Source organism: Petaurus breviceps, unplaced genomic scaffold (assembly GCF_028583685.1).
Source record: "Petaurus breviceps papuanus isolate PSGF00001 unplaced genomic scaffold, PetGlider_PUasm1.0 126, whole genome shotgun sequence".
NCBI lineage: Eukaryota > Metazoa > Chordata > Mammalia > Diprotodontia > Petauridae > Petaurus > Petaurus breviceps.
Genome location: NW_027185655.1, coordinates 86,857,989 through 86,870,880, shown reverse-complemented (window position 1 = coordinate 86,870,880; position 12,892 = coordinate 86,857,989). Strand labels below are relative to the sequence as shown.

General features: G+C 37.2%; 1 protein-coding gene across 1 annotated transcript in view; it reads right to left on the bottom strand.

The window, feature by feature from the left end:
* Positions 1-6,304, bottom strand: part of CPE (carboxypeptidase E) — a 124,426-nt gene extending 118,122 nt beyond the window's left edge. The window contains exon 1 of the mRNA XM_069097867.1: positions 5,509-6,304. Within this exon, the coding sequence (XP_068953968.1) occupies positions 5,509-5,815 (307 nt within the window). The 5' untranslated portion in view covers positions 5,816-6,304. The remainder of the gene's footprint in view (positions 1-5,508) is intronic.
* Between the last annotated feature and the right edge of the window lie 6,588 nt (positions 6,305-12,892).

Here is a 12,892-nt window from a genome sequence, read left to right as displayed (position 1 = left end):
GTCTTCTAAAGCTACTACCTGTCTCGTCATACAGTACTACGTTGTGTCTCTTATTCACCATTAAAACTTGAAAGTTAAAATAAGAAGTAAGACTTAAAGCACAATATTGCTGCTAAATATTTTGAGTACAACACAAGAATAAGCCCAATTCTCCATTTTTTTACTTAAGGTAGATTTTTTTAAATTTAATAGTATTTTATTTTTTCAAATTACACATAAAGACAATTTAAAAATTTTTTAAATAAAATGTTGAGTTCCAAATTTTCTCCCTCCTATCTCCCTTCTCCCCTCCCTAAGATGGTGAGCAATTTTCCAGTTCTCTATTTCAAAATTTTTAAATTAATGAATCTAGTTTTATCAACTTTTTATAGTCATAATTTGTCTAATAATTTTTACCTTTCCATATATTTTTTCACACATTATCAAATCCTGTTTTTACTAACTGCTATCTCTATGACAATGAGCAAGTCATTTTGCCTCTGGGGCTTCAGTTTCATCATAACTATAGTGATCTGGTAAGTCCTTGAGATCTAGGACTTTCATTTTTGACATTATTTTCCTCAACATCTCGTGTTATATGCTTTGCCTCTAGTAGTTGCTTAATAAATGTGCCCTGAATTGTGAAATGGGGATAATAAAATCTTTAAAACATATTGTTGTAAAGTTCAAATAATCTAAGTCTTATAAATGTCAGCTATTTGCCTGTCTAATGTCCTTGACTAACAAATTAGGAACTCAGGCTGCAAGATAGAGAGTGAGGCATTTTCCAGAAAAGGTCAGTTTTCAGGTAAGGCTGTTTAAGATGTGTATCAGCAGGTAAGTATAAACATTCAACTCAATTCATTCAAACAATCAATTCAATAAACATTCAATAAAGTTGGAGCAAAGCCAAAACATAAGCTTTGGACAGATCCAAAACAAGATGTAGGTGACCATTTCTGTTTTGGGTGAACCTAAGCATTCCTTGAATCAGTCTCTAGCTTCCCTTGAGGATTTCTGAGATCAGCCTGACCTCTATAGTAAACTTTGGTTAGATGATTTAAAGCTAAGTTTAAACAATGTTAACAAATAATAAATGATAAAGTCTTTTCCCCACAACCAACTTGCCAGATTCTTCTTAGCAAAACAAAAATTTCTTTTCACAACTAGAATTATAGTTATGAGTCATTATAGAATGAATTATAGTTATAGTAGAATTATAGTTATACATACAAGTATTCCGAATTTTCTCTGCAACCATCTCCTTCATTATTTCTTACGGCAAAATAGTCTTCTATCACATGTATATACCAGAACTTGTTCAGCCATTCCCCAATTCATGGGTACTCCCTTAATTTCAAATTCTTTGCCACCACAAAAATAAGCAGCTCTAAATATTTTTTTATATATTGCTCTTTTTCTCAAAACTGCCTGTTCATATCCTTTGACCATATACCAAATGGAGAATCCGCCCTGTTTTTCCATGACTTCAAAGCTGGTGGTTATTACATGAAGCTATGTTCTACTACTACTATGCTACACCCTGAGGATGAGGCCCAAGACTCAAGATAGGTTGGGTCTGTGTTTCTATCCCTTCACCTCGAAATTTGCCTTCAAGCAAGTTGTTAGAATGAGGTTTATCCACTAGTAGATATGGTTTAGAATATAAATTCCTTGAGAATAGGGATTGTTTCATTCTTTGTAATTGTATTCCCAATGCCTGACACATAATAGGGGCTTAAATAGGCTTGTAGACTGCACGATTTTCCTCCCTATTTAGCATCCACTATAATACAAGTGACTCTACCTTCTCAGAGGACATGCCAGGGAAGCACAAGACATGAGAGGTTCTACCAGTCTGTAAAAGTTTCAAACAGGCCCAGCGATGGATTGTAGTAAAAGGAATTCAGAGATATTCATGACCAGATGAGGTCTCTCTATCTCACCTGAGGAAGAAGTACAACAGTTACTCATAGACTAATTCTAATGCTGATATGTAAAGAAGATTGGGTCTCTTTCTGATTGTCTGATCCGAACTGATTCACTCCTCCTTAGACAGTCTGGTGAGTCCTCCACTCCAAGGGACTCACTACATTGTTGCTGGACTTCATGTAGACACCCAAAGTTATCCCTTTTTACAGCTCTGAATTCTCATACTCAACAATATTCTAGCCTCAGCCTCCCCTGGTAGCAGAGACCACAGACTAGGGACACTATAGCCAGCTTCAAGTTTAATTTTTTCAATCTGGGATTCAAGGCCCTGAATACTATGTCCCTTATTATAATATAACATTATTCATCCTTTATGGTTCAGATGAAATCATGAATCCTGGGTAAATCTTCTAATGATTCCACCCCAAATTAAATTTCTCTCTACTGACTCTACTATTTGAAATTTACCATATTGCTATTTTTATTATTTCATGTGTCTTCAATAAGATTATAAATATTCTTGGGGCAGGGCAAACATTTTATACATTTTTTTGCATTTCCCATAGCACCTATTGCAGTACTTTGTAAATAGCAAGAGCTCTAAATGTTGTTTGAATGAAGGTGTTCTTTATTTTAGGAGGAACTGGATGGTACAATGGAATGAGCAATAAGTTTAGAGTCAGAGGAGTTGGGTTCAAATTCTGTCTCTGATGCTCAATACCTGTGTGCCTGGCATCTATCTGTAAGCTTTAGTTTCCTCATCTCTAAAATGAAGGCATTGGACTGAATGGCCTTTGAGGGTCCTTCCAAACCTAGACCTATGATTCTATAAGATCATGTCTTGCTTGAATGATAGCTCCCACTTACAGAGCACTTTGCAGTTTATATGTGTGATTGAATTTGATCCTTATCCCTTTATCCCCACTTTACAGTTAAGAAAACTGAGGATCAGACAGATCATCCTGAAGTAACTAACAAGTCTGGGAACAGAATTCAAACCTTTTAATTCCTGATCCAAAGCTCTTTCCATGAGACCACAGCTTTTGTGAAAGGTAGATATGTGATCAAGACATCACTAAAAGGCATATTCCTAGGTAGAATATTTTTTTAATTGAACATTTCAATTACTGCTTCATATTGAGGATTCACATTGGAGGAGATTTTGCTTCCACATTTCCCAAAACAAATGGAAAATAACCTTAAAATGCTTTAATTTAGAAGGACTCTCAAAGATGTTTTGTAGTAGCCAGTACAAACATTTTTCCTTTAACAGAAACTCTGAAAAGTCCAATGAGACAAGGAATACTGTGGCAGCACTCAGTAGTTGACCCATCAAACTTAAGTACTTATGAATTTTCTGAGTTCCCTTAAACTATTTAAGCCCTGTATAAAAGACTGAATTGAAATGGGGGTGGGGGGGAGGGCGGAGTATACAGGATGTTTCATAAGAAGACTAGGATGGGTCATTTTTTTTATTGGCCTCTGAACAAGCTCCACTTTTAAGAGAAACAAGAGCCCTGTAGTATCACCTTGAACTAAGTAGCCTTGTTCAAATAGCTTTGAGCTAAGATCTCCCTTCATTTAGTCTGATATTTGACAGTACACAGCACATAGTCTAAACAAGAGAATGATTTGTTGAACATAGGAAGAGTTTAACTTCTGGATTCACATGTACCCAATTACTTAAACAGCTTAATGAGGGAGTGGGAAAGGCTCTATCCCATTTACTAATTTTCCTTTCTATGCAAAAATATGGCAAGAAAAGAATGAAAGAAAAGTTCAGCACTACAATATATACTAAAGTGAAATCTTCTACTTTACTGTAGATTGATGGTATCTGGATCATGATTTAAAGACTATACCAACAAACAAGCATCTTTCAATGTCATCATTTTAAGATACATAAGAGTTTCCTTTTGAAACTTTTTGAAATAAAAGATTCCTGTGAGAATCACTGGGACATTTCCTTTTAATGCAGAAAGAAAAAAGATTGCTTTTCTGAAAATACTTTTTCCATTTTATAAAATAGCACTTGCCTGCCTGTTAGAGAATATTACATCAATTTCCTAAAAGTTTGTTGAAACATTAGATCTGATGAATTAGTAAGAATGCAAACCTCTAAGTAGTCTTTTAAAGATATAGTCTATTCATTCTATATATTAGGCAATACTTGACAAATCAAAATGGCTCCAATCATTACCACACATTTTAAATATTTTCCCAAATAGTGCCTATTCCATTTTATAACAAAATTATTCTGATATTATGATAAATTATCTTTAATTCATTTTTGCTTATTTCCTTTGCAAGATCATTTTTTCAACACTGTAATTACTGCCAGAAAACACTAGGCCTGAGATAATACATAATTTCCAAAGGTCAGAAGACAAGCTTCAAGAACACTTGAACAGGAACTCCTCATTAAGTCCATCAAGTTCATCAGAAGCAAAATATGCCTTTATTCAAACCTCAGAAGATGCAAGAGAGAAACATATGGAAAGCATCGTTTCTAATAGCAACCTGATCACAAGAGTCTTCTCCAATGCCTTCATTCAGCATAAGGAGTAAAATGTTAGTTTTTCTAGGGAAATAGCCCGTGTGCAGTTCCAAAAAGCTAATTAAGGTACTTATCAAAGGTCACTGTTCAATCTTTGGACTGGAACCCATTTTCCCCCCACATACATCACCCATACAGCCTATCTCACAAGTCATCTCTTAGCATTCATTGAGACTACCTGGATGTAAAATACACAGACACAGACACAGGTACATACACAGGTTTGTTTGCTCTGCAGGCTCCATGTAAAAACCAGATGTGTTGTGATAAACGGTCTTTTTTCTTCCCCTATTTGCCGTAGCCCCCACTGTACCTTCCTCTTTCTACCTTTCATAGGAGAACACAATCCATATGCCCTGGGAATGACAATATATAGGAGAAAGTCCAAATCTTCACCCTCCCCCTCCTTTTTTCCCCTTACTCTATCTCATTACAGCTGAGGGTTAATCTTTCAGACTCTCCTCAGATTTACTCAAAAGGAAGTGGGGGGGGGGGAAGGACAGCACTATAGGTGGGATCAATCGGAACTCTGGTGGTGCTTATATCTATATATCTATAGATATAGATAGAAATCTTACACGGACAATTTTTTTTTTTTTTGGCATATTGTCTTCCCCATTAGAATTTAAGCTTCTTGAGGTCCTGGACCGCGGTTTTGCTAATTTGTTTTTGTTTTTCTCTTTTCCTGTTACCACAAGCTCTAAACGCTTAATAAATGAACGCCGGGCGCGTCACATCTGGAGCATGGCCAGACAGTGTTTCATCATCCCACTCCCCTCCTTTAGGACCCTGTACCAGCCGTTGTTCCCAGTCCTATTTCCCACCCCTCACCCCTGAGCCCTCCAGATTTTCTTGGGTGGGCAGCTCCCCATTGAGCACCTTTCACCAGCACATACCTCCTCTCCCTCCCTTACTGAAAGACAGGGAGCCCCCGGGGTCCCAGGGAAATGGCTTGGAAATGGCGTGGGGGTTAGGGGAAAGGGGGAAGGAGGAAGTCAGCAGAGAATAGGAGGAGGGAGAGAAAGGGGCAACATCCCTACCAGGCTCGTGTTCCCCGGGGTTGTCGGACAGCTCGATCACCAGCAGCTCTCGGCCCTCGAAGCTGCGGCCGACCGTGTAGATCCTGCTGACCGACGGGCACTGAAGCCACACCGACACCAGCGCCTCCCGCAGCTCCGGGTAGCGGTGGTACTCGAAGGAGATGCCGTCCTCCTGGTGCAGCCGCCGCCGCCGCCGCATCCCCGCCGCCCCGGGCTCTCCAGCAGCTGCCGCCGAACCCAGCAGCCAGGAGCAGGCAGTGAGCACGGCGCCCAGCGCCAGCAGTGTGCAGCTACCCATCCGGCCCATCTTTCGACTCCCCTAGGTTTCCGACTAGCCTGGAGCTGCCTAGTGCCACACTCTCCTAGCCCAGTGCTTCGCTGGGTTGCAGATGCTGTGCCCGGCTGCGCTCCGGTTCCGCGACGTTTGTTGTCCAAAGCGGACTCTTTTGTGTCTGTCTGTCTGTCTGTCTGTCTGTCTGTCTGTCTGTCTGTCTCTGTCTGTCTGTCTGTCTGTCTGTCTGTCTCTCTCTCTCTCTCTCTCTCTCTCTCTCTCTCTCTCTCTCTCCCTCTCTCCTCCCCTCCTCCCTGCGCCTGCCTTGCTCTGGGCTCTGGCCGGCTTGGCTGCGCTTTTTTTTTTCTTTCAAAAACTGACCGGCTGTGCCCTCCAGCCAAGCAGCGCCCTCTCTCTTCACCTTCCCCAGCTGAGTGTCAGCCCCCTGAGCTGGGTCCACCCAGAGGAAGGAGGCGAGCCAGATGCTCTGCAGGCTGCACTATTCCGTGCTGCGCCAAGGGGAGACGCAGGAGATACCATTGCGGGCTGGTGTGAGTGGAGAAGGGAGGGAAAAGGGGAGGGGGGAAGGGGAGAGTGGAAGAAGCAGACACTCAGACACAGATTGGGAGGGGGATAAAGAATGGATCTTCTGGGCTAGAGGGTGTAAGAGTGTGCGTGTGTGCTTCTTTGTTGGCTCAGACCCACGTCAAAAGCCAAATGCTGCAGAATCCCAAGTGAACAAACTGATGGGCTGGGAGAGGCTCAGTTCTTAAAACTCATGGTTAGGAACCCTGGTGTCTTAAGACACGACCAAGAACCTTAATATTAACTGAGAGGGTAAGGAAGATTCTATGATGCCTTTTAAATTGAGCTCCATCCTGACCCACACAGGTTTCCATCTTTATGGAGCAACAATGACCGAATATTCCAGAAAGAAAGGCACAGAAAAAAATTTGAAAATGACTATCTTTGTAGTTATGTGGATATATTATTAGTTTCTTAGTGATGCTTCATAGAAGGTAGCATTATTTTAACCCACAGCACACACACCAATTTTCTGAAAGAGTCTGGGAGACTGAACTAAGGTCCTTCTAGACTTAGACAAAAGCTTTAACCCAATGCCAAACTAAATCCTGTTTTGAAAATAAAACTCTGATAACAAATGAAACCTCATGTGGCTTTATAAAAGGTATTGCTAAAGCAACAGAGTTTTACTTAAATATCTAAGCACTCCATATTTTTACAGGATTTATATTTTGTCAAATTATCTGGCAGAGTGTAAAAGTGGAAACCCAGTGTGTCGAAAGTTTTAAGAAAGGGAATAGGGACTAAACCTCTGATTTCATTGGCATAGGGAACTCCCTGTGCCAATGTAGGTTAGTACCCTCTCTGCAATTTAGAGATTTGGGGAGAGGAGAGGACAGTGAAAAAATAACAGCAGTTGGAATTGAAGTCAAGTCCTCTGAATCCAAATTCAGTACTTGTTTCATGGCACTTTCTATAATATCTCTCCCTCTCGCTCTCTCTGTGTGAGTATATATATATATACATATATATGTATACATATATGAAAGTTACTTCAGAGTGGACATATATAGTACATATGTATATATATATATATATGTATATATATACTCTGAAGTAACTTCCAACTCTATAATCAAATAAGATAGTGCCCATTATTTTTTTTTAATGATGATAATACCGTATGCGGCCGCTAGGTGGCGGCCGTGAGTAGAATACCACTCCTGGAGTAAGGAGGATCTAAGTTCAAATATGGCCTTAGACACTTACTTAACACTTACTAGTTGTATGATCTTAGGCAAGTCACTTAACACCAATTGCCCTGCCTTCCCCCTTCCAAAAAGACAAAAAACAAACAATGATGATAATACCCAGATTTTTATTCCCTTTTACAGAACAGAATTGAGAAAAGTGTAGTAACTTGCCCTCTGTAGGGCAGCTCGTCAGAAGTCAGAGGCAAAGTCTTCTAAGTCCAAATTAAGTGCTCTTTCTTCTAAACCACATTGCATTTTTTCAAGCTAAATGAAGACCCCCCCCCATCTTATTACACTGCATAACTTGTGTGCATCACACTGAATACAATTTTTTCACTTGGAAAAACATCAAAATATTTCAATGATGTCATTGGACCTAAAAAAAAGATCAGAAAATTTCCCCCTATGGTGCTGCCGGCTAAAAACTCATTTGACTCTCTTATTACCCAAGGTGGTCAGGATTTCTTTTCTTTTTCTTTTCTTTTTTCAGATGTAGGGAATATTTTGGCATAATAGAGACATGCCACTTCAAATGAACTTGGATCTAGATGTATCACTTGTCAGTGTGATCCCAGCTATGTATTTTCCACTATGAAAAGTCTGTATTTGCCTACATAGTCCAAAGGTTTTATACCAAAGCTATAATTATATTTCTAAAAGCAAACCAAGCCCAGCAACCTCTAAGCACACTGGGAAAAGAAACCAATTAGTTGAAACCAAAGCCTTCAGAAGTAGAAAGTTAACTGTTTCATGTCAGTAACCCAAAGCAACCCCATTCATTTTGTGGATAGGCAAGGTGGATGCACAATAACATATATAAGAAACATTCTTTATGGTTCTTTGATATTCCTTTCTGAGGTGGCCTTCTACTTTAACAAAGTTATGCTTTTCTATTCCTCTCCAAATATACGTTGTATGAGACTTTGAAAATTGATGTTAAAGTTTTCTTTTAACCCTTGTTCATATAAGTTTGACATAGCTTATTAAATAATACTATCTATGCCACATACACCAAGTTCAAAGCAATAGCACTAAAGAAGGAGTTTCAGCTCAATGCCTGAGTTCTCAGCCTATTCTAGACGTCATTAAGGAGCCATCCTTAATTTCACCAGATTAATTTCACCATATTGACAAGTCTCTTGACTAATACTGATTGAAGGAAACCAATTATTTACTTAAATACATCCTAAGGACTTACCTGAGGATGATATAAGCAAAGTAAGTTGACCAGGGTTACACAGCTAGTAAGCAGTATACTGGGTAGGTGGTAATTTTTTTTTAAATTAAGGACACTGTGATTTGATTGGTATAGGAAATTCTTCTACCTATGCAGATTGGTGCCTTTTGTGCAACTTAAGATCATAGGAGAAAAAATCTGGAGCTGAAAGGGAGCTCAAAGGTCACCTAGACCAACTTCCTCATTTTACAGATGATGCCTGATAATCTTCCATAATTACCTGGAACATTCAAAGGTTAAGTGACTTACCCAAGGTCACATAGCCTCTGAATCCTGAAGGTCCAACTACTTATTTTACAGATAAAAAAAATGAGACCTATAAAGATTAAGTAATTTGTCCAAGGTCATATAGCTATTAAGCATCTGAGGTAGGATTTGAACCCAGGCCTTCCTGATTCCAAGCCTAGTGCTCTGTCTACTACAAGTGATGGGCTAGCAATATTTAGAAACTGAATTTAATAAAAATTCTACAATATTATTTGAGGAAATGCACAACAAACACAAACAATTATGACATATGGACAAAGCTAGAAAATATACTATATAAATACATAAAGTGATTTTTTAAAAACAACCACAGATTAGAGTTGGAAAGGACCTTAGAAGCCATATAGAAGACCTTTATTTAATAGATGAGAAAACCAAGACCCAGGATTAAAGTAAGGGTAAATGCTTTTGGTAACTTCACATATGCCTCCCAACTAAGCACCAGCCTAACTAAGTTTGGAGAGTTTTGTCACCCCATTGTTTACAGGCAATTCTAGAAGACCATCTGCTATGTGTTAGGTGCAGCCTACCTCAGTGGAAGGAATACCCACACCAACAAAATCACAGATTCTTGAAATGCAAATTTTTTATACTTTGATAAGTACGCGTGCATGTGTGTGTATATGTGTGTGTGTGTGATTCTGCACCCTAAATCTATCACCTTTCTCTCAAGAAGGGGATAGTGGAATATGAGTCATCATCAGTCATCCAGAATCATGGATAGTCCTTGTATTGACCATAGTTCTTAACAGTTTTCAAAGCTATTTTTCTTTCATTCTTTATCAGTTTATAAGTCTTCAAAATTGTTCATCTTCTATAATTTAGATGTTATATTATAAATTGTTCTTCTGTTTCTGCTTACTTCATTCTGCATCCATACAAATAAGTCTTTCCATATCTCTATGAAATCATGTTTCCTCATTCCTTACAGCAGAATATTTCATCACATTCATATATCACAACTTTTCAGTCATTCTTCAGTTGACAGACAATTCTTTAATTTCTATCTTTTGCCACCACAAAAAGAGCTGCTAGAGATATTTTTGTATGTAAACAATCTTTTCCTATTTCTTTGATTTCTTTTGTATTCTGGCCTGGCAGTGGTATAGCTTAGGATAAAGGGCACAAATTGTTCAGTAACTTTTGTATAAATTCAAAATTGCTTTCCAGGATGGTTATACCCATTCTTAGGTCCACTGACAGACAGTACATCAATATACCTGTTTCCTGTTTACCCAGTCCCTCCAACATTTATCATTTTCCTTTTTTGTCATCTTTGACAATCTAATGGGCCTAATGTAGAATTTCAGAATTGCCTTTTTTTTTTAAAAAAAAAAAAGCAATTGGGGTTAAGTAACTTGCTCAAGGTTACACAGCCAGTTATTTCTGGGTGGGTGCTAAGTATCTGAGCCTGGATTCGATCCCCAGGTCGTCCCGACACTGGCCCCAGAGGTGCTCTTGCTCACTGTGCTACCTTGGATGCCCCTCAGAATTGCTTTTAAGTGCATTTTTCTAATTGGTAGTGATTTGGAGCATTTTTTCATAGTTTGAGTTTTTACCTTGAGAATTAGGTATTCACATCCTTAGACGATTTGTCAATTGCAGAATAGTTTATTCTTATCAATTTGTAGCAATTCTTGCATATTATGGAAATAAGACCTTTATAAGAAAAACTTGCAATAAAGATTATTCCCAATTAATTATTTCCCTTTTACTCTTCACTTTATTGTATTTGCCTATGAATTTTTCTAAATTTATGTGATCAAAATTATCCATTTTATCATCTGTGATCCTCTCTCTCCTTTATATGGTCATAAATTTTTATTCTATCCATTAATCAGCTAGGTAATTTTTTCTCTGTTTCTCTAAATTGTTTATGATATGGCTTTTTATATTTAAGTCACACATTCATTTGGAGTTTATCTTTGTATAATGTGTGAAGTGTTGATCTAAATCTAATTTCCTTATTGCTATCCAATTTTCTTAGCAGTTTTTTTTTGTCAAATGGTGAGTTCTTAAACAGTAGCTGAAGTGTTTGTGTTTACCAAATTCTAGGGTACTAGATAGATGTACTATTCTATGTACATAATCTGTTTAACTGATCAGGCTCTTTTTTAACTAGTACCAAATTATTTCCAGAATTACCACTCTATGATATGGTTTGTCATCTACCACTTCTAGATCCCCTTAATTCTCATTTCTTTTAACTATTTCCCATCAGAATCTGGATTTTTTCTGCCTCTATAGGAAGTTCATTATTATTTTTTCTAATTCTATAAATTAATCACTGGGTAGTTTAATTGTTATGATATTGAATAAGTAAATAAACTTGGTAAATATTATCACTTTTATTATATTGACTCAGCCTACCCATAAGAAATTATTTTTTATTAATTAAATCTGTTTTTGTTTCTATAAACACTAGTTTGTACTTGTATTTATATAACTTTTGTGTTTATATAAATAGGTAGACACTGAAGTATTTAACACGTTCTGTAGTTATTTTAAATGTAACTTCTTTTTTCTACCTCTTCCTGCTTGATTTCATTGGTATTACATAAAAAGCCTGATAGTTTGTGTAGATTTATGTTATATACTGCAAGTGTGTTAACGTTATTAATTGTTTCTATTCATTTTTAGTTTACTCTTTAAGGTTCTTTAAATGTACCATTATTTCATCTGCAAAAAAAAAATGATAATTTTGCTTCTTTTATTTTTTTAACTTATACTTATTCAAACCTCAATCTTTTTTCTTGTCTTAATGCTATAGCCTACATTTCTAGAATTCTGTCAAATAAAAGTGGTAACAGTGAACATCCTTGTTTCACCTCTGATTTTCCTGGAAAGTATTCTAGTTTATCTTTATTACACATAATAGTAGCTCTTTGTTTTAGATACATACTATTTATCATTTTGGGGAAAAGACTACTTGTTTCCATGTTTTCCAGTGTTTTAAACAGATGAATAGTCTATTTTGTCAAAAGACTTCATGCATCTATTGATATGATATGACTTTTGTACTTTTTGTTACTAAGATGGTTAAGTTTGTAGTTTCCCTAATATTAAGTCAGCCCAATATTCTTCATATAAATCCAACCTGGTCATCATATATTTAATATTTGTGATATGTTGTTTTAACCTCTTTGCTAATATTTCAGTTAAAAAATTTCCATCACTTTTTGCAAAAATAAAGTCAGATCTATATAATTGGAACAATACTAGCTGCTCATGGGTAGGTTGAGCCAACATAATAAAAATGACAATTCTACCTAAATTAATTTATTTATTCAGTGCCATACTAATCAAACTAACAAAAATTCATATTATAGAGCTAGAAAAAATAAGAACAAAATTCATCCAAAAGAACAAAAGGTCCAGAATATCAAGGGAATTAATGGGAAAAAAAATGCTATGGAAGGTGGCCTAGCCATGCCAGATCTTAAATTGTTTTATAAAACAACAATCATCAAAATTACTTGGTACTGGCTAAGAAATAGAGTAGTGGATCAGTGGAATAGGTTAGGTATACAAGACACAACAGTCAATGACTATAGTAATCTACTATTTAATAAACCCAAAAACCCAAGCTTCTGGGATAAGAACTCATTATTTGACAGAAACTGCTGGGAAGAGGGCAGCTAGGTGGTGCAATGAGTAAAGCACCGGCCCCGGAGTCAGTAGAACCAGAGTTCAGTTCCGGCCTCAGACACTTAACACCCACACAAAAATACTAGCTGTGTAACCTTGTTCAAGTTACTTAACCCCAACTGCCCTCCAAAAGGCAAAAAAAAAGAAGGAAGGAAGGAAGGAAGGAAGGAAGGAAGGAAGGAA